This window comes from Staurois parvus, unplaced genomic scaffold (assembly GCF_062004578.1).
Source record: "Staurois parvus isolate SC_StPar_1 unplaced genomic scaffold, SC_StPar_1.0 ptg000162l, whole genome shotgun sequence".
Classification (NCBI taxonomy): Eukaryota; Metazoa; Chordata; class Amphibia; order Anura; family Ranidae; genus Staurois; species Staurois parvus.
The window spans coordinates 3,377,544-3,404,751 of record NW_028317958.1 but is presented as its reverse complement, the minus strand read 5'-3'; the positions used below and the strand labels follow the sequence as shown (position 1 = coordinate 3,404,751).

The window sequence follows — 27,208 nt, the reverse complement described above, 5'->3', positions numbered from 1 at the left end:
GACCCATTTCTAAAGGCCTAGGCATTTGGCCATGTGACCGGCTGCAGTGGGATCCCCATGGCAGCAGTTTCTCCAGCTGAGGGAAGTGTTTTTTGCTTTTTTCCTCCCATCTATACCGTTTGGGAGAGATGGAGGTAAGGGAACGTATCTAAACAAGAGGTCTATAAAGAAGCAAAAACATGCCTATACCTAAAGAAAAGGGCACACATATTGAGCAACTCTGCTTTGGAGTGATGCCAGATTTTGAAGCAGCAAATGGAATATATTTCCCGTTAAGCTGGGTTCTAGTGGAAATCTGTGTATTACTGACCACACACCTGCTGAACATGAAAATCAGGCTTGATGAGTGAAAAATAAGTGAACTGAAAGTAAGGCATGCACAACGGTTGGGCACCACTATCATTACAAGTGGCCATAGATCGGCAGGGACCAGCCAAATTTCAGTCCATGTGTCAGAAGTCAATCTATTGATCAACTTATGTTAAACAGATCTACTGGGGAAAAAAATCCACTCATCAGCAGCTACAGTGCTGATCTGTGTATTCTGAGAGCAGAGGCGGCCCCCTGCTGTCAAAATACAATAGCTCAGTGGGGAGGATTCCCTCATTTACCTCAAATGTGTGGATGAGGGAATCAGTTCAGTCTTTTTTCTGACCGAAAAAACTGAGCAATGTATGGCCAGCTTCAAACTGGCCATAAATGGATCAAATCTTGGCTGGTTCAGCAAGGACTGTCTTAGCTTCAATCCATTCGCGTGATCACTGCCGACAGCTATAGTAGTAGTAGTGGTCATTGTGTTCTGCTGGCGGGTAGGGTTCCCTGCCGGTAGAACACAATAGCACTGCAAGAGGGATTCCCCCATCAACACAGTCTAGCAATTTTTTTTATACAGTTGTGTTCAAAATAATAGCAGTCAGACATCACTAACCTGATCAATCACTGTTTTTGGTAGAAATGATATTTCTACATGGCAAATAATTTACTAGCAGGTGTAGTAGAGTAATAGAAATCCAACAGACCCAACAGTCATGACATGCATGCTGCTGATTCTGTGTAATTGAATCACTAATTGAAAGGGGCATGTTCAAAATAATAGCAGTGTGGAGTTCTATTAATGAGGTCATTCATTCTTTGAAAAACAGGTGGCAATTATTGCCCTTATTTAAGGAAGGAAGGCAGCAAATGTTGTACATGCTGGTTACAGTGCATTTCTCTCTGAAATTCTGAGGAAAATTGGTCGTTCCATTGTTCAGAAGAACAGCGTACCTTGATTAAAAAGTTGATTGGAGAGGGGAAAACATAAAGAAGTGCAGAAAATGATAGGCTGCTCAGCTAAAATGATCGCAAATGCTTTAAAATGGCAACCAAAACCTGAAAGACGTGGAAGAAAGCGAAAAACTACCATTCGAATGGATAGAAGAATAGCCAAAATGGCAAGGACTCAACCAACAATCAGCTCCAGGAAGATCAAAGAAGGTGTAAAGTTCCCTGTGAGGACTGTTACAATTAGAAGACGCCTATGTGAAGCCAAGCTATCTGCAAGAAGCCCCCGCAAAGTCCCACTGTTGAAAGAGACATGTGCTGAAGAGGTTACAATTTGCCAAAGAGCACATTGACTGGCCTAAAGAGAAATGGCGCAACATTTGGTGGACTGATGAAAGTAAGATTGTTCTTTTTGGGTCTAGTGGCCGGAGACAGTTTGTCAGACGATCCCCAAACACTGAATTCAAGCCACAGTACACTGTGAAGACAGTGAAGCATGGTGGTGGTGCAAGCATCATGATATGGAGATGTTTCTCATACTACGGTGTTGGGCCTATTTATCGCATACCAGGGATCATGGATCAGTTTGAATACATCAGAATACTTGAAGAGGTCATGCTGCCTTATGCTGAAGAGGAAATGCCCTTGAAATGGGTGTTCCAACAAGACAACGACCCCAAACACACCAGTAAACGTGCAACATCTTGGTTCCAGACCAACAAGATGGACGTTATGGAGTGGCCAGCCCAATCTCCGGATCTTAATCCAATAGAAAACTTGTGGGGTGACATCAAAAATGCCGTTTCTGAGGCAAAACCAAGAAATAGAGAACTGTGGAATGTAGTCCAATCATCCTGGGCTGGAATACCTGTTCACAGGGGCCAGAAGTTGGGTGACTCCATGCAACACAGATGTACAGCAGTTCTCAGAAACAGTGCTTATACAACTAAATATTCATTAAGTGATTCAAAGGAAAGCAAAATCTTCAAACATTTTTCAGTTTATATAGTGAATGTTTGAGTTTGTAAAGAAGAATACAAACACTGCTATTTTTTGAACAGTCTAATATTCACTTTTCTTCAATTTTTTTTACAGGAACAACACAAATTCGGTATATTTTTCTTCATGTTTTGATTTGGAATAGAATGTGTCGTGTTCCCAATGCATTTGTGTGTATGGATATAAAAGCTATTAGAAGGATTTTGAGCTTTATTCACTTTTTTCAACACACTGCTATTATTTTGAACACAACTGTACTTCAACCTTTAGTGGAAAGAAAGAAAATTGCATAATTTATGGGCTGCTTAACAATCCAAAGAACAAGCAAGTGTGTAGAAAAGCACAGTCACCCTCTGGTGATATGCAGGACCATCACACAGCAGGGAAGGAGGATCACAAGAACATTGAATCACTGAGATCATTTATTCAGTTCACATGGCTGTTGTCTGGATGAATCTCTCGCTAAAATGACCCTGTCACTGATCAAATATATGAAATTCAGAAGTTATCTGTATAGAAGAGACTACATTGCCTCTCCTGCCGTCCACTGCTCGGATCAATACAGTCCCCCGTCCTTCTGGGAGTGTCCATTTCCAGGGTCCCTGCCCCACTGCAGGCCATTATGCCACTACTGTATTCTGTAGCTTGTGCTGGTCACCAGGAGGAGCCAGTGGCAGTAGCATGGGACCCAGGAGATGGACACCCCCAGAAATGTCAGTTTTTTCCAGCAGACTTGGGGAGACCATTTACTGACTGGAGCAGTGTTCTTCAGTGCAAGCAGCAGAATAAGCAAGTAGTCAATTTTTTGGGGGGGGGGGGATTTTAGATTGGTGCAAGGTCGCTTTAATTGTGTAGGTGACACAAGTACGATGTAACACACCTTGACGGTAACATTCCAGGTCTTAATGCTGCACATTCAGGGCTTAGCAAGCTTTTAGAAATTCTGCAAATACCAAAATATCAGTGTTCAAAGGAGGAGCCCTGTCTAGCCTTTAGGAGCTTATACAAGAGAAATTCCAATCGTGTCAGAGTGACGGACGGGTCTTATTACATCGGGGATATGTGGACAGTGACTCAGAAGGAGCAGGATGGGGTAATGGGTGTACATCACAATTCTGAACAATGAACACAAGGTAACAAACCAGAAGGAAACATTGGGACTAAGAGGGCAAATCTGATCTTTCACTCATTGAAGAACACTGAGGCCTTATTCACACTGAAGTGTTTGGTTGTGTTAATGTGCATTGTATTAAAACAGATTAACACTCTTGCAGTCAAAATTGAGAAAACCCCACTATATGTTTGTTATGTGTTCCCATTCACAAACAAACACAGCGCTGAACAAACCCTTTGGCGCTATATAAATACTATATAATAATAATAATATAATAAATACCTAAAAAACAAAAAAAAAATTAAAAAGGAAGTGGCATGGCTGACTGCAAGGTTTTTTGAACAATGTTACAGTGAGCCTGTCCCAAGTCTGTCCTCGTTACCATGCAATGCATGAAGCCCAGCCTCTGCATCTTTAACCCTCTGTTAGGACAGACTGTGTTGAAATCAAGTTACAATTAATAATGAAGATCTGCCTGCACAGTACATAGATAGTCTGGTTGAATTAAAATAAAAAAATAAAAGACATACGTCCATCCAGTTCAACCAATAGAAGGGGAACAAAATGATATGCAATTGTACATATACACAATCCTATACCTACTCTACAGACAGGGTTAATCATGGCAGATACCGCTGCCCAGCCCCCATAGAAACAAAGAGAACTACCTAGGATTTTTTCCTTGCTAGATGGTTCAGAATAGGGCATCTAAAAAAGGTAAGCTTCAATTTTAAAATATTTTTTTTAAGTTATGTTATGTAAATGGAGACATGTATTATATATACAGTAGAGGTTATCCCAATTTAGCTGAAAAAGCGGAAATGCACTTTAGGGCACATTTTTGATACTGTTCTTAGGGGCATCTGGCGGGTTTTTTTTTCCTGCCTCTAGATTCCCTTGCATGTTATCCTATGTATCCATGCACACACAGGCATTTAGAGGCAAAAAAAACACTCCCAGCTCATCCAGGGGAAGCTACATTTTGGCAGAAAAACGCATGTTAACCGTAGGTCGTTTAGCGATTGAGCGCGAATTCATTTCAATGGCCAGAATAAATTATTATTATGTCCAATTCAGGCTAGGTTCACACTAATGAGGTGCGGTACACCGCACGTGATTCGCACAGGAACAGCACTGCATTCCAGTACAAATCACATACGATTTGTGTGCGGTGCGATTGGAACCATACATTTTCGATCAAATCACACCTCACCCGCACCAAAAAGGTGCAGGACCCTTTTTTGGGTCTGCACTAGAATCGGATCGCATGGGTATTCACACCCATGCGTTCCAGTTCTGCACATTGCACCGCATTTTGCGGACCGCTTTCAGGGTGTTGTTAACTTAGCATACACAACCGCATCGGTTCACATGAACGGGGTGCGATTCTCATGCGGTGCAGAATTCGCACAGAAAACGCACCGCATCAGTGTGAACCAGGGCTAAATGAATTAATGCCCGAGTGCTTGACGCACCGGAACGTGTTACACTTGTCTACAAGCGTCTTTTCTACCCAAAACACCACTGCCAGGACCAAAGGCATCTAGGAGGGTAAGGCAAAACCTCCTGTGAGCATGAGGCCTGAGGCAGTCCATTCATTTTAAATGGGCGGCCAATGCACCACAACGGATGAAAAAACACACATGACCATTTTTTTTTTTCTTAAATGCAATACAACACAACGCATGCTATGTGCTCTGCGGTGCATTGGGCTATGCTTTACAATGTGCTGGGTGCCCTTTTCAATGCATGGTAATGCACTTACAAAAGCTGCATTGCCATGCATTGTGCCAACCCGTGTTTTAGCGTGCGTTGCAACAACACACGTGTGAATGAGCCCTGGAGGGGTTAGCAGGAAAGTGGTGGACATATCTTACCTATAACTTATCATGGCTGCTGTGCAGAGGAGCACAGGGCCAGCATACCGGACGTCATTCCGCAGTCATACCATCCTAGAACATTAACACTTCCAAAGCCTTTGAAAATATAGATTTTTTTTTAATAATCAACACTGTAGAATATTATTCAAAAGACTGTGTCATAAATGAATACGAATATTAAGGCTGTTATTGTAACAATGCTTTTTTAAATCTTGATCAGGTTTATTCCTTAGCAAGATCCGAGCCAAGAATTGACCACTGCTTGCTGGATTTGGCTACTCTATGGCAGTCATACAATAATATTTCTCCAGTATGCTGGACCTTACTAAAGGTGGAGAGTGCAATATCAGGTTCACTTCTGCACAGTAACCAATCAGCTTCCAGGTTTTATTGTCAAAGCCTAATTGAACAAGCTGAGGTTGGAAGCTGATTGGTTTCTATGCAGAAGTGAGCCTGATTTTGCACTCTCCAGCTTTAGTAAATAAACCCCTATATGTCATTTGTACAACTGTACAGCATAAAGGAAAACACATTTTTACATTATTTAAAGATTTAAAAAACAAAAAGATATATTTGCTAAAGTACAGAAAAATTCAAGTCTGAGGAAGCAATCTGAATTTGGCCGTAGACAACTCGAATTTCAGCTGAAGTTGCCAAATTTCTAGTCAGTGGCCCTGTCGGTAACACCAGGCTTGGCAAATGTCAATTTCAAAATCAATTGAACTGGATGGAAAATTATTGGCTGCGTCCCATCAGATGTAATCTCTGTTCAGGTACTCAGGCAGCTGCGGGTGTCTATAAATAATAGCGGAAGCGTAGTTTAGCAGGGATGAATGTAGTTTAGCATGGATCAGGTTCCTGATGAAGTCACGCGATTAGTGACGCAACTAGTGGGACAAGAGACAGAGACGTGGTGACATCACTTCTGGTGGAAGGGCCATCTTGATACACCCAGGAGTTCCTATGAGGATCTATGAGCATTTTTTTCTCATAACACGTGAACATTTATAGTGTTCTTTTATATCAATAAATGAAACGATGGAAGGATTCTTCTTCTTGTTTTATAAACATCGATGAGGAAGCTGAGGTACAAATAAATCATATGAAAACCATCCGGATATCAGGAGAGGTGATACCTGTAAGTTCTGAAGGGGGCTATCACCACTGTTTGTGATACCGAATCTAACATGGAGGATTGAGCGGTTGGCTGTGCTTAATAGCAAAAAAAACGGTTAGACCCTGTGTGGATGCTACATGAAGGTGAGGGGGCAATCTTACTGCTGAAGGATTACACTTTTTGTTCACCTGCCAGATTTATATTGATCACTGAAAGTTTCTATATATCCAGCCGTATTGAAGATTACACACATGGACAATTTGTTTATTGTGTATTAATAATTGGTGGCACGTGTTTTTGTGGACTTTGTTATAAATTTAAGTTACAGTGAGGAACAGACGTATTTGAACACCCTGCGATTTTGCAAGTTCTCCCACTTAGAAATTATGGAGGGGTCTGAAATTCACATTGTAGGTGCATTCCCACTCTGAGAGACAGAATTAAAAAAAAAAAATTCAGGAAATCACATTGTATGATTTTTTAAAGAATTCATTTGTCTTGCACTGCTGAACATAAGTATTTGAACACCTGAGAAAATCAGTGTTAATATTTGGTACAGAAGCCTTTGTTTGCAATTACAGAGGTCAAACGTTTCCTGTAGTTCTTGACCAGGTTTGCACACACTGCAACAGGGATTTTGGCCCACTCCTCCACACAGATCTCCTCTAGATCTGTCAGGTTTAGGGGCTGTCGCTGAGCAACATGGAGTTTCAGCTCCCTCCAAAGATGTTCTATTGGATTTAGGTCTGGAGACTGGCTAGGTCACTCCAGAACCTTGATATGCTTCTTACGGAGCCACTCCTTGGTTATCCTGGCTGTGTGCTTCGGGTCGTTGTCATGTTGGAAGAGCCAGCCACGACCCATCTTCAATGCTCTGACTGAGGGAAGGATGTTGTTGCTCAAAATCTCACAATAAATGGCCCCATTCATCCTCTCCTTAATACAGTGCAGTCATCCTGTCCCCTTCGCAGAAAAGTACCCCCAAAGCATGATGTTACCCACCCCCATGCTTCACAGTAGGGATGGTGTTCTTGGGATGCAACTCATCCTTCTTTTTCCTCCAAACACGAGTGAAGTTCTACTTTGGTCTCATCTGACCACATGACTTTCTCCCATGCCTCCTCTGGATCATCCAGATGGTCATTGGCAAACTTCAGACGGGCCTGGACATGTGATGACTTGAGCAGGGGAACCTTTCGTGCAATGCATGATTTGAAATCATGACAGCGTAGAGTTCTATCGACAGTGACCTTTGAAACTGTGGTCTCAGCTCTCTTCATGTCATTGACCAGCTCCTCCCTTGTAGTTCTGGGCCGATTCCTCACCTTTCTTATCAGTGATACCCCACGAGGTGAGATCTTGCATGGAGCCCCAGTCCAAGGGAGACTGACAGTCGCCTTTAGCCTCTTCCATTTTCTAACAATTGCTCCAACAGTTGATCTATTTTCACCAAGCTGCTTGGCAATTGCCCCGTAGCCCTTTCCAGCCTTGTGGAGGTCCACAATTTTGTCTCTGGTGTCTTTTGACAGCTCTTTGGTCTTGCCTATGGTAGTAGTTGGCATCTGACTGACTGTGGGGTGGACAGGTGTCTTTAAAGAGCTCAGACAGGTGCTACTAAGTTACATTAATGAGTGGGGTAGAGGTGGACTTTTTAAAGGCACAGTAACAGGTCTTTGAGAGCCAGAATTCTTGCTGTTTCTTAGGTGTTCAAATACTTATGTTCAGCAGTGCAAGACAAATAAATTCTTTAAAAATCAAACGATGTGATTTCCTGAATTTTGTTTCTTAAATTCTGTCTCTCAGAGTGGGAATGCACCTACAATGTGAATTTCAGACCCCTCCATGATTTCTAAGTGGGAGAACTTGCAAAATCGCAGGGTGTTCAAGTACTTCTGTTCCTCACTGTATGTGTTTATCATAGAGTGTCACTGGATTTTCATTTGTGGATTCACTCAATATTTTATTTAATTATTTTTATTTATTTATTTTTCTTTCTACTATTTATATAGCAGTATCGTCCCAAGTTTAGGGACGAGAGCACGGCAATTTATACTTTGTTACATGTGGGCACTTGTTGAGTGGTGGTCGCACATTTATGTTGAAGGATTTGTTATAGTCCCTGTAGACTGTTTTATAGTCAGGGTCTATTTCTCCTGACCATCCTATTGTTTGTTTCTATAGGCACAATAGTGCCCTTTGTCAGTCTAGTTCCACTGCACCTTTGGGCATTTATTTATGCCAAGTGTTATATTACGTGTGATTTAGTACATGTTTGTGATTTCACCCTGTATAGGGACACAAGTTGGTTTCTGTATTATGTTTTTATGCGTTTTGCACATTTGTATTTTATTTCACATGGTTTATCCAACATCACTGCAAAGGATTGTATAATATGAAGAATTGAGTTTGGGATAATTACACACAGGAGGATTCACAAGGGGTGTAACTGAAACCTCATTTTTTATTTAATTATTTATATAAGTGTGGGAGCGCAGCACCAATTTTGTTATAATTTTGATCCCATTCTATCCGGGTGCATAGCCAGGTGTCAGCGGCAACCCATTCCTAGAATAATAGTGTATTCAGGGTAGTGCAGGTGGTTCTCCATTGTTTTTTGTACCACACGCTGGTCTGTTTTTATATATTGTTGGGTTTGCACATTCAATTCAACTGTAACATAGCGCTGCACCCCTGTGGAGTTTTTACTATTTATTCTTCAAATATGAAAATACATTAATGGGTGGATGTGAGTTTGGAGGAGTTGGCATTCCTAGGCAGGCTACATTTACATGCAGATCACTGTTTCTTAGTAACAGCCACATGTGATGCTGAGCCACTATGATTGGAAGAACTGAAATCCAATGAATGAAAGGGGCAGGCCAGAGACAGTCAAGCTGGTGAGGACAGGGCTAGATGTTGGTGGACGTTCTCTGGCCAGGAAGTGAGGCTGGTACTATCTGACTTGTTGCAGCTTCTAATGTACACTGTAAGAAGCTCACAGTGTGCATTGAAATCATAGTAAGAAATGTTGGTATAGGAGAGGAGCCAGTACAACTGTGCAAGACTGAATAGAGGCCTTTGCAGAACCTAGTTGCTGGTAAATCTAAAGAAAAGAATACAATCAGATTGTATTGTGTGTAACCAACTTAAAAGGAGAAGTATGGCCAAAGCTTTTTTGGCTATACTTCTCTAGTGGGTCACAGGAATGCACTTAGTTCTGCACTCCAGCGACCAAGATTCAGCCAACAGTGGGCTAAATCCAGCTGTTGGTTGGCGTCACAGAGCCTTTCAGGCGTTGCAGGGATCCCGGCAGTAATGTCAGGATCCACCCAGATGCCTGACCAGCAGCTGGTTCAGCCTCTCAGCTGATAGCCTGAGCCAGCCACTCCCCACTCCCTCCACAACCAGTGAGCGCTGGAGGGGCAGAACAGAGACAGGTGACTGACCGTCTCTGATCTGTACTCCAAGTAGACATGAAAACTGAGCGATTAGCTGCCTTCAATTATTATTATACAGGATTTATATAGCGCCAACAGTTTGCGCAGCGCTTTCAATCACTCAATTCTCGATGTAGAGCTGGCAGGGGACAGATACAGCATCAGATCGATGCTGCAGCCATCTAGGCAAATATGTATGTTTATTATTTCGGATTCCTCACTTCTCTTTAAATAATCACAATACAATATGGCTGCTGCTTTCTGAGACTTACATAAAGTTACTGCCACATGCTGAAAAGCCTATAATCCATTACAGGTTCGTAGCAGCAATGCTCAGACATTCAGTGACAGAATCAAGAAATCTCCTCTGTAATAGAGCTTTAACTAATCCCCCAGAAAACGACAACATGCTTACAAAAAGGATATGTCAGAACTAACAAAATTGTTTTGTTATTGTAAGTGGAACAGTTTCTTTTGAGGTCACTCCATTTGGTACGTAGATGTCTCAGCTGTGATGCTGTGTGATGACAATCCTTCACCCAAACTGCTAGCAGCTGATTCCTCTCCTCCTGTCCCCATGTATTGCTGGGTAAGCCCATCCATCGTCTCCTACTGCAGATCCTTCTGGATTCATCATAGAAGCAAACTGCGGACTTTGTCGTAAGCTCCGAGGAAGATGAAGCCACCAAGGCTGATTGCCGTCATCCTGGGGACAACACCAGCAAATAGTCTGGGCAGGGAAGAAAGGCAAAAAGTCTAAATCCACACACACAACAAGCAGTTAAGATATTTTAAGTGGCTGATTATACTAACTACTGCATGACTCTTGAACTACAATCAAAGATAAAGACAAAAACCTGGGATAGACCATTAAAAGTTCAAAATAAAAAAACATCTTTCGCGGTTGAACTTACCTTCAATCTGGAGCTGTCCCCCGCAGTACTTCTTTTACACCACTAGATGTCCTCAATCTTTGGGGTTGAAAGGAAGTAGGTTACATATATGCTGGCTAAGCCCAGGCTGCCTAAGCCCTGCCCCCAGCCTGTGATTGGACAGTAAAAGCTGTACAATGATGAGCTCACCCTGCTTTCTTCTCCTATCATGCTCCTTGTCAGCATATGAACTGATTGGCTCCTTGTGCTGCTTCTACCTCTGCCACTCTTGAGCTCTGATGTACAGGGAACTGTTAAATTCAGGTTCCTACACTGCTTGCATTAAAACAATGGTTATTACATATCACTGAGTATAGAACTGCATTATTTCTGTGGTTTATATCTGTCTAGAGTTCCACTTTAACATTGCATCACTCTCTGCTCTCTTACAGAGCAGCTCCTACATATCTAGAGAAGATGATGAGAGGGGAAGGTGTTCTGTAGCCCAGGGGAGGAGAACAAGGATGACAGCACTGTTTGAGTTTCAGTGTATATGAAGCAGTGCTATCAGTTCACTACCAAAATGAGAATGGAGGGAGGGACAAACAGATGGAGGGAGATAGGGAGTGAGGCAGGAAGGATGGATGGATGAAGATAGGGAGTGATGGAGGAGAGAGAGATGGGTGGAGGGAGTGGGGATAGACAGATGGATGGAGATAGGGAGTGATGCAGGAAGGATGGATTGATGAAGATAGGGAGTGAAGAGAGAGGGATGGATGGAGGGAGTGAGGGATAGACAGATGGATGGAGATAGGATGTGATGCAGGAAGGATGGATGGTAAGAAATAGGCAGTAATGGAGACGAGAGGGATGGAGGGAGGAATGGATGAAGGATAGATAGATGGAGGAATGGATGAAGGATGGAGATAGAGAGTGATGCAGGGGGGGAGGGAGGGATGGACAGAGGCATGGAGATAAGGAGTGATGGAAGAGAGAGGGATGGAGAATGGAGGGAGGAATAGACGGAGGAAGGAATAGTCGGATAGACAGATGGATGGAGATAGGGAGCGATGCAGGAAGGATGGATGGATGAAGAAAGGGAGTGATGGAGGAGAGAGGGATGGATGGAGGGAGTGAGGGATAGACAGATGGATGGAGATAGGGAGTGATGGAGGAGAGAGGGATGGATAGAGGGAGTGAGGGATAGACAGATGGATGGAGATAGGGAGTGATGGAGGAGAGAGGGATGGATAGAGGGAGTGAGGGATAGACAGATGGATGGAGATAGGGAGTGATGGAGGAGAGAGGGATGGATGGAGGGAGTGAGGGATAGACAGATGGATGGAGATAGGGAGTAATGGAGGAGAGACGGATGGATGGAGTGAGGGATAGATGGATGGAGATAGGGAGTGATGCAGGAAGGATGGATGGATGGATGAAGATAGGGAGTGATGGAGGAGAGAGGGATGGATGGAGGGAGTGAGGGATAGACAGATGGATGGAGATAGGAAGTGATGGAGGAGAGAGGGATGGATGGAGGGAGTGAGGGATAGACAGATGGATGGAGATAGGGAGTGATGCAGGAAGGATGGATGGATCAAGATAGGGAGGGATGGAGGAGAGAGGGATGGAGGGAGGGAGTGAGGGATAGACAGATGGATGGAGATAGGGAGTGATGGAGGAGAGAGGGATGGATGGAGGGAGTGAGGGATAGACAGATATATGGAGATAGGGAGTGATGCAGGAAGGATGGATGGAGATAGGGAGTGATGGAGGAGACAGGGATGGAGGGAGGAATGGGAGGAGGAATGGATGAAGGATGGAGATAGAGAGTGATGCAAGGGGGATGGATGGATGGAGATAAGGAGTGATGGAAGAGAGAGGGATGGAGAATGGAGGGAGGAATAGACGGAGGGAGGAATAGTCGGATGGACAGATGGAAGGATGGAGAGAGGGAATGATGGGGAAAAGAGGGATGGATGAACAGGTATTTTTTGTACTTGCAGCAAATCTAAAGCCAAACTCCAATTTGTGATATCAATAGTCGCTGCATCAATAGGATTTTCCACAGAACGAAGCGGAGAACCCACCAATCAGAACGCAGAGCAGGAATTCAAACATGAACGCTCCATCTGTGTTGCTCGTGGCCCTGACTGAAGTCTGTGAAATTCCGGACGGGTAATGGACGTGGCTCACATGGAGCACCAGCTGGAAACAGTTTAAGGATTCACTAGACAGCACTTAAACCTATTAACATAATTGCAACTCCAAAGCCGAGTAATTTGCATGAGGCTGGCAGGGAGCGAATTCCCAGAGGAGCGCTGAAAAATATTTTCAAAATACGTTCCCGAGCTTTCACAATGTCGGATTGTCTGGGCAAAGCTTCCCAGATGGGCCATCCAGATAGCGATTTACAGGAACCAGCTACCAATGGGTTTTACAGAACACTGGCGTGCCTGTTCGCTGAACAGAAAGGACAAGCGGATGGCAGATGGATCGACTCATTCAATAAAATGGAAACCTAAACTAAGAGAATATGAAGGCTGTCATAACTGACCTCTCCTTGTAAAAATTGGTAGTCTGGATGTCATGGTAATCCAGCAGCTTCAACACTTTCTTGGTCACTATACTGTAATAGGTATGCAGATCAGGAGTTCTGACTTTAGTCTGACTTCCTAATCTACATGCATATTCCAGGGCCGTGGCTCAGAAAATATTTCAAAACTGTAATTTAATCTGCTTATATTTTGCCTTCTCAGGTTCCTCCTTTCCCCCCTAATCAACATGCTAATGAATGATTACATAAAACCTTTCCGTTCTCAGTATATACTTTATTTTACTCCCAGTGATGTCATCACTGGGTTCTGTACTTCTCTATGCAATGCAGGCAGATGATGGCTAGTTGCAGGAGTCAGCCTCCTGATAACAAGAAGCTGTGGTAACACCCACCTGTGATGCTGAGTTGAACTGAATCCAACGAATGAAAGGGGTGGCCAAGAAATGAAGAGGGATTTAGCTGTCTTTCTACAACTTTTAATGTACACTGTGAGAAGCTCACCATGTGCTGTGACATCAGAGTAAGGCAGCCCATAGATGATTCAATTTTATTTCCTTACGCTGCGGGTGTACGGAAAAAAGGTTGCACGTTTTGCCAATCAACACACTCAGTGTTGATAGGGGAATGCCTCCCACAGTGCTATTGTGTTCTGCCGGCAGAACACAATGATCACTGCTGGCTGCTATAGCAGCTGGCACTAATCACATGTAAAAAGATCCCGCAGGCTGGCTGTACCCATGTCGATTGATGAATCCCTGCTGAACCGGATACATTTTGATCCATGTAAGGCTGGCTTAAGCAATTTCAGTCCAGGTGACAGCACAAGGTGAGGATGGAGATCAGCTTTAACCACTTCAAGTCCAGACACTTTCACCCCCTTCCAGTCTAGGCCAATTTTCAGCGCTATCACAATTTGAGTGACAATTACTCAGTCATGCAACACTGTACCCATATGAAATTTTTATCCTTTTTTTTGAGACAGAGCTTTCTTTTGGTGGTATTTGATCACCACTGGGTTTTTTATTTTTTGCTTTATAAATGAAAAAATACCGAAAATTTTTGGAAACAAAACACAAATTTTTACTTTGGTTTTTGTTATAAAATTTTGCAAATAGATAATTTTTCTTCATAAATTTAGGCCAAAATGTTTTCTGCTACATTTTGGGGGTAAAAATAAACCCAAAACAGTTTATATTATTTTGTTTGTGTGAAAGCTATGGAGTCTACAAACTATGGGATATATATCTGAAAATTGATCAGTTGAGATCCTAAAATGCCAGACGCTGGTATGACGTATGGCAGTGATCAGGACGCTGGTATGATGTATGGCAGTGATCAGGACATTAGCATGAGGTCTGGCGGTGATCAGGACAACGATGCTATGGCAGTAGCCAGGATGCTGGTATGGGGGTGATCAGGATGCTGGTATAGGGTATGACGGGGATCAAAATGCTGGTTTGGAGTATGGAAGTGATCAGGGTCAATTGTATGGGGTATGGAAGTGATCAGGATGCTGGTATGGGGTATGGAAATTATCAGGGTAATTGAATGAGGTATGGCGGTGAGCAGGGCGATGGTGTGGTGCATGGAGGTGATCAGGGCGATGGTATGGTGTATGGCGGTGATCAGGGCGATGGTATGGGGCATGGCGGTGATCAGGGCACTGGTATGGGGCATGGAGGTGATCAGGGGGCAGGTATGGGGCAAGGAGTTGATCAGGGCGCTGGTATGGTGCATGGAGGTGATCAGGATGCTGATATGGTGTATGGCGTTGATCAGGGCGATGGTATGGTGAATAGCGGTGAACAGGGCGCTAATATGGTGCATGGAGGTGATCAAGGTGATGGTATGGTGTATGGCGGTGATCAGGGCGATGGTATGGTGTATGGCGGAGATCAGGACACTGATATGGTGCATGGCGGTGATCAGGGCACTGATATGGTGCATGGAGGTGATCAAGGCGCTGGTATGGTAAATAGAGGCGATCAGGACACTGGTATGGGGTATGGCAGTGATCAAGGCGCTGGTATGGTGCATGGCGGTGATCAGGACACTGGTATGGTGCATGGAGGTGATCAAGGCGCTGGTATGGTAAATAGAGGCGATCAGGACACTGGTATGGGGTATGGCAGTGATCAAGGCGCTGGTATGGTGCATGGAGGTGATCAAGGCGCTGGTATGGTAAATAGAGGCGATCAGGACACTAGTATGGTGCATGGAGGTGATCAAGGCGCTGGTATGGTAAATAGAGGTGATCAGGACGCTGGTATGGCGTATGGCAGTGATCAGGGTGTTGGTTTAGGGTATGGCGGTGATCAGAACATTGGTATGGTGTATGGGGGTGCTTTCTGCACACTTGGACAGATGACAGGGCCTCACACACTGCAGGATCGCTTCTCTCTGCTCTCACACTTTACTTCTAGTTTTTAGTGTTTACTATGTGAGTGCCACGGTACTGTGATCCGCTTTGTCTGGGCGAGACACCGACCACCGGGCTCCCGGGTGCGCACTCTGTGAGCCACGCAGGAGCCATCGATGCGGGCTGTCGTACAGGAAAAGTTAGCCCGCATCGGGGCTGCTTCCTGTCCACCATCTATGTAGAATGGGTGGACAGGGAGAGGTTAATGACTGCTACGGAAAGCCCAACTTCAGGCTGAGTACCCCTTAAGTCCATTACCCTTCCCCGACCACAGGGGGCGGGTCCTTGACAGCCTTGGCTCACCGGAGGAGGGTAAAATGTTGCTGGGTGTCATAAACCGTAATATTGACCAGCACTCCACCACAGGGTGACGGCTCTGCATTAAAAAGTCTGGGGTTGGGCTTCAACCCAGAGAGACTTTCAGACAATTAACATTTTAGGAAGGTCAGTATGGCAGCAATAATTTCAGCTTTAATTTAATCTTTCATGATAATCAGGAAGTTCAAGAAACTTCACAAAGAAATACCATTTCTTATAGACAGCGCAATGCTGCAATCTTCTAGCCACACAACCAATGCTCTGATATCAGTCTCATTGTCCCTGCAAACAGAGGATCATCCTGGACTGAAATTGCCTACTTTGATTTCACTGCACACTGTGAGCTTCTTACAGTATGTATTAAAATACGCATCAAATCAGATAGGACCCGCCTCATTTCCTGGCTGAAGGATGTCCAGCATCATCAAGCTCTTTCCTATCCAGCCTGATTATCCCTGTCCTCCCCCTTTTATTCACTGGATTTCAGTTCTTTCAATCATGGAGACTCAGCATCACATGGGGGTGTTACCTGGGGTGGTCTGCTTGCAAATACAACCTGCCAAAAAACACCCACTCCCCGAGACTGACATCCACTCATGAAGACATTATATTTGCATAACTCCTCCCAACAGCCAGGCCACTGTTTGCATTAGGACTGAGGGCTCTTGGGAGGAGTACTGAGGCAGGGAGCTGAGATGTTTTCAGGAAGTTATGCACAGCACCCTGCCGGCCCCTCCCACCAGCCTTAATGTGTCTGCACTACATATAGAAGCACAGAGACTGAGTGATTACACCACTGGGTGTGTAATGAAAACAGAAAGGTTTTATTTAAAAATGTAATTAGCATCTTGATGTGGTGGTGGGGATAGGAGCAGGGAAGGCAAAATACAAGCAGTTTAACCACTTGCCTTCCAGAAGGACTTACCCCCTTCCTGACCAGGCCATTTTGTGCTATTTGGCACTGTGTTCATTTTAAAAAAAAAAAATTTTATTATTATCTTTTATTATATTTTATTTCAGTACATATTACAACAGTATACAATTTATCAAAACATACAGTCCAGCTGGACATCTTTAACCCTCCATCCATCCCTCCTTATCACTCCCTGCCTGATATTTCCCCCGTCCAGATAGTTCTTTCCATTTGTTTTCTTAACCTGTCTACTAATCGCAGTCAAAACCCTATATTCTGTCTTCACACTACAACTTTATTCAGTTTAATTCTCCAACTCTACTACCAGGGCACCCGTTATTTCAAGATATTTTTCAGATGATTTAAAAACATAGGTACTGTGTTAATTTAACTGGCAATTTTGCGGTCATGCAACACTGTAGCCAAACAAAATTTAGATTTTGTTTCCCTCACAAATAGAACTTTCTTTTGGTGGTATTTGATCACCTCTGGGTTTTTTATTTTTTGCGATATAAACAAAAAAAGACCAACAATTTTGGGGAAAAAACCCCCAATAAATTTTACTTTCTGTTCTAAAACATATTCAATGAAAAAAATGTAAAAATCAAATCTTTGCTACATGTCTTTAGTTAAAAGAAAATCCCAATAAGTATGTATTGACTGGTTTTCCTGAAAGTTATAGCGTCTACAAACTATGGAATACATTACTGGAATTTTTTTTTTTTATACTACTAATGGCACTGAACAGCGACTTAGAACGGGACTGCAATAGTGCGGCGGGCAATCTGACACTAACCCTGGGGGGAATGGAATAACTGCATTAGTGACATTAATACAGTGATTAGTGCTAATAAAAAGCACTGTCCACTGTAATAATGATGCTGGATAGGAAGGAGCTAACATCTAGGGCAATCAAAGGGTTAACTGTGTGCCTAACTATGTTTAATGTATGCTGCTTTTACTAAGGATCTTTATTTTTTTTCCCCAGGGAATTAAAAAAACAAGATCCCTTGTTAGTGAACACAGCTCTGTATTGTTTGCAATGAAGGAGCTGTGTTCAGCACTGATTGCTGGGTCCCAGTGGTCACTGATTGGTCGGAATGTGGTGATCGGCATGTGCTGTAACAATTTATGGCACAGCCAGGCTGGCACGTGCGTATGCCCCCCAGCCTGAGCATGCGGATCATGTACTAGGTACGTGATCCAGCGCAGGAGAGCCAGTCTTCCACTGTATATACAGTATACGTTAGGGGCAGACTGACCATTCGAGACCTCGGGCAGTGCCCGAGGGCCCGGGGTCAGCAGGGGGCCCCATGAAATGCCCCTGGTACCTTTTTATAGGCTTTTTTGAGTGTGGGCAAGGACACAGGGGCCCCATGATCCCCTATTGCCCGGGGGCCCCATGAGTTGTCAGTCCGCCCCTGGTATACGTTATACAGTCGGCAAGCTGTTAAACGTCAGCATTGCATTAACTATATACAAGTACACTATAGTATCCCTATAAACACAGTCCACTGTTTCAAGTGTTATGTAACCAGCAAAGGAAACTGCGTCTGATTTGGCTTCAAATGAAGCTATGCGTACGAAAAAAATTGATACCCATCATTTAACAGTTAAAGCCGTCGGCTGCGAGGATTTTTGTGGATCAAAGAGAAGAGAAACTTAAGTGAAATCAGATATATTTTTTCAGTATTGCCATATGGAATACATAAGGCAAACCAGCGTAATGGTCGAGGTTGGGTGCAGCTGGCTAGACAGACAAAATCACATAATTGCTTAATTTCACTTTACAAAAATGTCCAATGCATTATCCTTTCGGGAAGGTCAGAGGTTAAACACTTGACTTGTTCACACCCCGGTGACTAGTCCTTCCCGACTCAAGCTTATAATCTTCTTTCTGATCTCTTCGGTTGTACTGTCATTTTTTAAAAAATACATCTGCGAAAAGTAAATGCGACAAAACCTTTATAAAATGGATATATTTGGATCACATTTGCGGTACAAGAATAGTTTTTTAGTGTGCCAGTTCTTACCAAGTTACTTTAAACTTCAACCAAAGTAAAATAAAATGAATTTTAAAAAAAATGCAATTGAAATTTAATGTGGAACTAAACTATACCTGAGCATCGCAAACTGAAAATGCTATTTAATTCATTTTTAATATTCAAAGCAAACTCGCCCACCCATCCAGGTCTCCATGTACTTTTAGCTGCAACCGTCTTTAAGGGCAGATGATTCATGTAGCATTTACTTCCTGGAATCCATCTGCCCTTAGCTCAGGCATACAGGCAGGAAGGTGTGCATAGCTGCAGAGGGCCCTTCCTCTAGTTGAAAGAAATAAAAATGCCCATGAAGACTCCTGGGATGTATGACATTTTGGCCTAGGTCAGAAACCAGGAAGCAACTACAGAAATGTAAAAAAACCCCCAAAAAACAAAAACAACCAATATATTATACCTTCCTATCTATTTACTAATTCTAGCAGCAGAAGGATTAAAGTGATTGTAAAGGCTCAAACTTTTTACCTTCATGCATGCTATGCATGAAGGAAAAAAAACCCTTCTCTGTGCAACAGACCCCCCCCCCAATACTCACCTGAGCCCCCTCTCGATTCAGTGATGTGCACTGGATTCTGGGCTATCCTGGGACTCCCTCTCCTCATTGGCTGAGACAGCAGTAGTAGCCAATGCCTCTTGCTGCTGTCAATCACAGCCAGTGAGCCAAATAGAAGAGAGAAGGGGCAGGCCGAGCCACGGCTCCACGTGTGAATGTACACACAGAGCAGCGGGTGCCCCCACAGCAAGCTAGTTGCTGTGGGGGCACCCGACAGGAGGGAGGGGCCAGGACAGCCTGCGGGGAACCTGAGAACAGGAGAACCCAGGCTGCTCTGTGCAAAAACCACTGCACACAGCAGGTAAGTAGAACATGTCTGTTATTTTTAGAAAAAAAAATGTAAGCCTTTAGTATCGCTTTAAAAATATTTAATGTTAATTGAGAGAGTATAGTTTTGCTTTAAAGCCTAACTCCAGCCAAAACGTAAATTTTGGATTTGGTGATTGTGGCAAAGGGTAATATCCTCTGTCAGCTTTGAAAAGAATTTAGATTTAAATAACACCCTAAACTAGGGCTAAAAGCAGTTCCGTACCCTGTAACGCCTTGTGTTCTCCATATATCCGTGAGGGCAAGTAACACATTTCCTGCTGCAGTAGTTGATCCGGCCTGCAAATAAAGCAAAAGACTCATCATACATTGCCAGTTATAGCTTTTCTATATTAGATTTCCAAGACAGGCAGACAGAAATCCCCTAGTGCACTTTCCCCGCCCCCCTACATCCATTCCAGCATTCCAATATGCATCCCAACAAGGTAAATTATATAGTACTTACAGCAGGCATGCTGCAGCTCATGTTTTGCCTAGGCACACCGTTTTATCTGTTACAGTTTTCCTGTGGAACAGGGCATCCTGTTCCTAGACCCTGCCCTCTGATGACATCATCAATGTAATCCAGCAATCAGAAAAATCATCAATCTTCCAATAGGCTCCTGTGAGGCTAGAAGGATGAAAGGTGCCTAGGCACATATGCATATTATACAGCAACGCCATCATAGAACAGAAGGTATTCACATGTCTCGTTCTATCACATATCCGCAGATCACGAGGGTTAGTCCTCATTTTCAGGACAATGAGCAGAACCATACAAATCATTCCATTACACCCCATCAGCCAGATGTACATTCAGAACTGCTGGTGTATAGTGCAAATATAGTCAGTTATCTGCATACAGCTGTTTCGGGCTTTTTGGCCATCACCACTGCAGTGTAGGGAAACTACGAATTCTAAGGAGTAGGGCTTGGGACCCAACAAGACATCTTAACCAAAGGAATAATTTGCATGGCTCCATCCGATGTCGTAAAATGAGGAAAAATCCACTTATTTTTGGGGGTATGTAATGGAATGAGACCCATGAAGGCTCAATGCATTGATTTGGTTAAAGAGCTTTTTGACTCCTTAAAAGAGAAGTATGGGAATTTTTTTTTTTTTTGCATTATACTTATCTAAGTGGATGCAGCATAGATCCGATGCTGCATCCATCCCCAGATGGGTTCCAAAGGTGAGAACTGAGCTATCAAACACCTCTGATCACTCAGTTCTCCCTGACGCTCTGAGCAGAGAGCTGGAACTGTCAGTCTCTGCCCTTCCAGAGTTCAATGGAGCACTGGGCATTGGAGGAGGTGGGAGTGGCTGACCCAGGCTCTCAGCGGCTTGCTGAGAGGCTGAGCTAGGTGCTGGTCCATGCTCCTGGATGGATCCCGACTTTAAAGTTGGGATCTTTCCCCAGTCTGGACTGAGCGACGTCTGCCGACAGCAGACTTTAACTGAACTGCACTCCTGTGATCCACAGAAGTGGCTGTACTTCTCCTTTAAGCCCCTTCTCACCGTAACCTGTATGGTTATACTGTCATGCTAAAGATACAAAAGATTTAAGTATTGGTCCACCTTGTGCAAGTGCAGTACAATCTACAAGGTTAAAGAAATTGATTTTGTTCGCACACCCTGCTGATTTTGAACCTTTTCTTCTCTTTGCTTCCGTGCATTTGTTTCGTAAATAGCACAAGGCTTACTACACTCATCACATATGTTTTGGTTTGGGCGCCATTACTTTTCCCCAGTAGGGGGGGGGGTCACACAGGTGTGCGCAGGTAACTTATGTCATCTCTACCTTTGCCAGCATGATGCGGGTCTTCGCTACATCCAGCGGTGTCGTGACTGTAGCTGCAACCCCACCTGAGCAGGAAAAACACAAATAAGACGTTAAGGACTCTATGGTTCCCACAACCTCTTGCCAAGTCATCTTCAGTCTAGATGTTTATATATAAACTACATCAAAGACATGAGGGGTCTTTCTACTTCCTACTGGGAAAAAAAGGTTCCCGTGTATTGTGACATTTATTTTACTCGTATTATTTGTTCCTAACCAGGCTGTTTTTAAACATTATATCCTAAACACGCATTAATGATAATATCCTAAGGCGGCACCCCTTTTTCTCCAACCATAATAGGTGGCTATGGTTACAAAAATCAAAAACAAGATTGTGCTATTTAAGGAAGGGTCCTGTTCAGTGAACAAAATAGCCTGCAGAGAATTTGATGGCTACATCTTACATGAACTGCAGGGAGTCTTTAGAGTCCTCTGAGCTGCCCTTGATGCTCCCCTCTATGCTGCTGGATTATCCTACACATATGCACTGTGGGTGTCAGAGTGCCATCATGTATAAAGAATGATCAAGACTGCACAGTATGATAGTCAACCAGCAAAGAATGAGATGGCTGCATAGTAAGTGAGTTGTAGAGAGTAATGTGACTCCTCACAAAAAGCTCTTTGAACTCTGCTGTTGGATTTACACATAAGTATCCAGCTTGGATCAGTCAATGGCAAAATAAAAGAAACAAGTAAATACAAACTGTAAAGGTTATATTAGGCTAGGATAGGTTATATCCAGTAAGGAGCAGTTGTGTGGACAAAAATGCCTTGTTGATGTCAGAGGTCAGTGGAGAATGGGCAGACTTATTATAATAGAATTCAATGGAACTGCATCAAAAGTGCATTTTTATGTGTTTTTGATTAGTTTCTGCTGCATTTTGCATTTTTCACCTACGTGACAACAAACACCTCCCTCTAACAACAAACTTCCCAAAAAATGCAAGACGCATAAAAAACATCTGGAATCTCTGTCTAGAAAGGTTCTGGAAGATAGAGGGCTGGGAGAGTCGAATCAGCAGCTGTAGTATTTATGAAGCCCTGGCCAATCCCTGGGTGAAAGCATGCATAGATGGTGGCTGTGAGTGTATAAATAGTCTGAGACCTGGAACAGAGGGGTCTTCTGGTCCTGAGAGACTGCAGGGTGGAGGGCTGCTGTCCTCCTGGGCAGACTATTGATGTGTCTATCTGGGTGGCCTATTCTGCTGAAAGCTGTTGGAGCTGACTGAAGGACTTTCTGGGGATCTGGGGGTTGCTGGAGAGGTGTCTGGAAGGTATTGGAAAGAGGCATCTAACTATTCAAGGACATTACTGAGTACAGACTGGTATGAGAGATCCCCAAGACTTTGTTCCGTGGCCACCCATCTTGTGCTACAGTCAGCATTGCTGAAAGGGGACATTATGTCTGGTATCCTGATATAGCTCAGTCCACTATTTACTTGTGCAAGGACTCTGCTCAGATCTTAAGAGAAAGTGTAATGTCCTCAGGTTGCTCCTAAGAGTTACTGGACTATCCCACAGCTGCCCTGAACCTATCCAACTTCAAGTTCTACAATAAAGCATCAGACAAGCATTCACCTAGACCAGTGGTCGGCAAGCCGCGGCTCGCGAGCCACATGCGGCTCTTTACACACTTTAATGCGGCTCTTCTGTGTGCCTCCCTCCTCTCGGGCGGCCGCCCCAAAAGTCAGGACTCTGCAGCTAGCCCAGAAATGGGCAAACTACGGCCCGGCGGACCTTTTAATCCGGCCCGCGGAGCGTGATCCAAAAAAAAACAGCCAGGGCAGCGTGCTCAAATGCAATGATTGGCCAGTCTCGCTGCCACTCACATCCTGATAGCCAGTGATTGGCTGTCAGGATGTGTGTAGGCGGGGCAGCGTGACGACCGTGAGAGGAGCTAGGCTCCTCTCACAGTCCGCCCTGAAGACCGGAACGGCACGGGAACACGGCGAGAGGAACGCGCGGAGCAACGGTAAGTGAATTGACACAGGGGGGACTTGGCTTACTACTTGCTACTTACTTACTACTACTATATGAGGGATGAATTAATATGGGGGATGAATTACTATATGGGGGATGAATTACTATATGGGGGATGAATTACTATAGGGGGGATGAATTACTATAGGGGGGATGAATTACTATATGGGGGATGAATTACTATATGGGGGATGAATTACTATAGGGGGGATGAATTATTATGGGGGATTAATTACTATAAAAACTTATTGAAACTAAAAACAGTGTACCATCCTATGTATTTTCAGTTTTAAAAATGTGGCTCTCAAAATAAATTTCAATCGTGTTTTTGGTGAGATTTGGCTCAGTTGAAAAACAAGGTTGCCCGCCACTGACCTAGACTGTTTATTGAGCCTGTGTGCCTGGCTGTGGGACAACTACGGGAAAAGACCCATGGGACCTTACAACTCTGGGCTCCTGCAGGAGTGAGCGCTACACAGCCTCTGGAGGAACCATGGTTGAGAAACCCTTCTCTACAAAATGCTGATATTTCTCCAAGATAACCACCTGCAAAGTTGCAAATATTTATGTCCGTGGAATTGTCATCAAATTGAAAAATCTGCCTTTTGTCAACTACATAAAAAAATATCCTTTCTAGAGAACTCTCCTAACAAAATTAGGGAGTAATAGCAGCAAGGAGCCTTGGAGAGCCAACAAGAAGGTCCCTGTGAATTCTGAAGGAACTGTTCTCTTCCTCTAATCTTGCCTGAGTCAACATACTGCAGATGGAAAGGATCTGGGATGCTGGAGCTGCTCTGTCTATTAAAACATTCACAAACGATCACACAATACAGCTTGTCACATAGACATATTCCCTGTGAATTGACTGAAATGTCAGAGTTATGTTTAGCCTGTTGACTTCATGAACTCACGTCACAAGAATCTAAGAAGAGAAGGATGGCGGTAGAGGAGACCAGGGTCACCGTTTAATCACCAGCTCTCCACCTGACTTTGTATCCACCAGAGGGACTGTTAGATAGATTGTCCACCACCAGGTTTCCAAAACAATCCCACTGTTACTATGAACTACACTGCTACATCATCACATGCACGTATCTTTGAAAATATATATAAAATTAGAACAGTTAAAAGTAACTTTGGGAAAAAAATGAAGACATAAAATATATATAAGACACCATGGGTGGTCTACCTGGCTTTTAATGCACCAGGTATGTCACCCCTCTGCTGAAATCACCCTTATTTGCTACTTCTGGGAACATTATCCTTCACAGGATGTGTAAGTGTAGTTGAAATTCCCAACTCTACCCACTTCACTGATAGCCATAGAGAGCTTTTGCATTGGTTTGTGGTTGTGGTGCAGTCCCATGGACTTCAATGGGTGAATTACACTGGCAGTGCTGCCTAGAAGACTCTACATCTCAAGTTAAAATTGCCACACTGCAGATCTAAGCCTCATGGCCATGTTAATGTGTACTCACCTGAGTGGCCACCAGTTTTGTTTGGAGATGGGAAATTAGAAAAGGGGTAGTAAAAACCCAGCTCAAGCTTCTGTTTTTATTGCCCCTCTTCCACTTGTGTAAACCTAGCCTTATTGTTGGAGAATGTGGCATCACACTCTCCACTTGGTACTTGGCATTGGTATCTAGCCTCCTGTCCCTGTCCACTTTCCCCAAGCTACTTCCCCCTCCACCCTGCCTACACACAACCTGCAAAACGTCTGACCTTCAAATAGATGTTTCCAGGTATACTGTTTGTCCACCACTACCACCATCAACCAGGTGACCTCTGGTGGACTTGGAGCCGTGCCACAGTCCCACATGATGCCAGGATCTACCGGTAAAATAAAATTATTCTACTTAAAGTGGAGTTCCACCCATTTTTTAACGTGAATCTCTGTATATTGTACCTGACAGGTAAAGCACGATTTGGATATATTTTTTTTGTGTAATAAATACCTTTAAAATCCTTTTTGAAGGGGACATCTTTAAATTGGTTTATGGAGAAGTGCTTCACTTGGATTTTTCCAAGGCTGAAGTAACGGAATAGATCACGTTGTAAACTCTAGTCCACAGCCGATGGGCTGCAGGGCAGGTCCACCATATGTGAAGCATATTTCCTTCCGTCTTACAGCCTCGGAAGAAATAAGAATTATAACCCGACACATACTTTGCTATCCGTGCAGGAGTAAAGCACCACCTGGAAAGTACTTTATATGAATTATCTAATGTCAGTATGTTGCAGGAGCACATAGAGAATACTTGTCAAATTGGTGCCCACTCTTCAATCGATAAAGTCTCTTGAAGCTCCTGACCCCATTGGGTAAAGTAGGCGAGTAAATGTTTAGCTATATGATACCGAATCGACAAATAGAAGAGAGAATGCCCTTAGTGGCAGCTGACGAGTTGCAGAGGGACTCAAATCCTGTAAGTGTTTTCAGGGAATCAAGATTACGCAACATGGGGTCAATGAAATGGCATAATTGAAGAGATCTAAAAATTTAATTAGGGGGAATATCGCGATTCTCACATATTTGCGCAAATGTGCACAGGCCTTGTGCTGTCAAACTCGAGTGGATTGTCCTAAAACCTTGTGTTATTCACCACTGAAAATCTCCCCTATCAGACACTCCAGGGGGAAATAGTGGGCAGTCAAACAGCTGGGGATAAGGTAAATGAGCGAACATTAAGTCTGCAGGAGTCCCATATTCATGTGCTAAGATCGGATTCAGTGGTTTAGGTCGGTAATGCTAGAAATTTTTCAATCGATCAGCATTGCAGCCAATCGGCTTCAGCACTGATCAGCGTATTCTGACATTGAAAAAGTACATGCTTTAGAATACAATAGCGCAAAGGGGAGAATTACTTCATCCACCTGGAATGTGTGGATGGGAAAAATCCGTTTGGCTGGCTGATCAAAAAAAAAACCAAAAAACTATTTATCTATGTGTTTATCTATATGTAGCAATTATATATGCTATATTATTTTTTTTATTTGCAATATTTGTTTTCCATGAATGTGGAATTAAGCTTTATGCTAATTACATATTAATATATTAAATGAAAACTGATTTTTAGTTTTCCTTTGAGGGTTGTACACACATAAGGAAACAAGATAGGTAATGAATGCCATTTACAGAGTTGCTAATTTACGGCTCTGGCTGGTAAGATGAAATTTGTCAGAAAGGTGAGGTTTGGCTTTAAATAAACTTAGCATTAATCAGTGATGTCATATTTGTTGCTCCTCCACTGGCCAGATGATTGGTCCCCCATTGCTGCTCTACACAGGAGGTTTGTTAGCCTACAGGCACTAGCAGTGAATTTCTCCCGGTCTCCTGACAGCTGTTAATCTGCAGGGCTGTCAGAGCTGTCACCTAGCCTGTGAATCATTGCCTTTCTGCAGGAGTCATAGAAAGCCCTGAAGAGCAGCTGGGGGCAGACAGCTGCACGGTCCTCTACCGAGGCTTCACAAAGGGGCTCTCCCTCTACCCTTCCTACACATTACAGGCTCGGATGACTGACAGCTCTTCTGTTTTCACCAACGCAAATTTGTCAAAAAACAAATTGCTGTCTTTCAACCTCCA

The 27,208-nt window shown here is 43.6% G+C and overlaps 1 protein-coding gene across 2 annotated transcripts in view; it reads right to left on the bottom strand.

The window, feature by feature from the left end:
• Nucleotides 1-8,816: 8,816 nt before the first annotated feature.
• Nucleotides 8,817-27,208, bottom strand: part of SLC25A26 (solute carrier family 25 member 26) — a 198,550-nt gene continuing 180,158 nt past the window's right edge. Inside the window, exons 8-10 of one of the 2 annotated variants that reach the window (XM_089676011.1) lie at nucleotides 21,610-21,674; nucleotides 20,035-20,108; nucleotides 8,817-10,540 (exon numbers count right to left, since the gene is read on the bottom strand). In XM_089676011.1, coding sequence (XP_089532137.1) covers nucleotides 10,444-10,540; nucleotides 20,035-20,108; nucleotides 21,610-21,674 — 236 coding nt within the window. In that variant the 3' untranslated portion in view covers nucleotides 8,817-10,443. Of the gene's footprint in view, nucleotides 10,541-16,962; nucleotides 18,828-20,034; nucleotides 20,109-21,609; nucleotides 21,675-27,208 lie in introns of those variants that run through there. The other variant, XM_089676013.1, reaches the window with a different exon arrangement.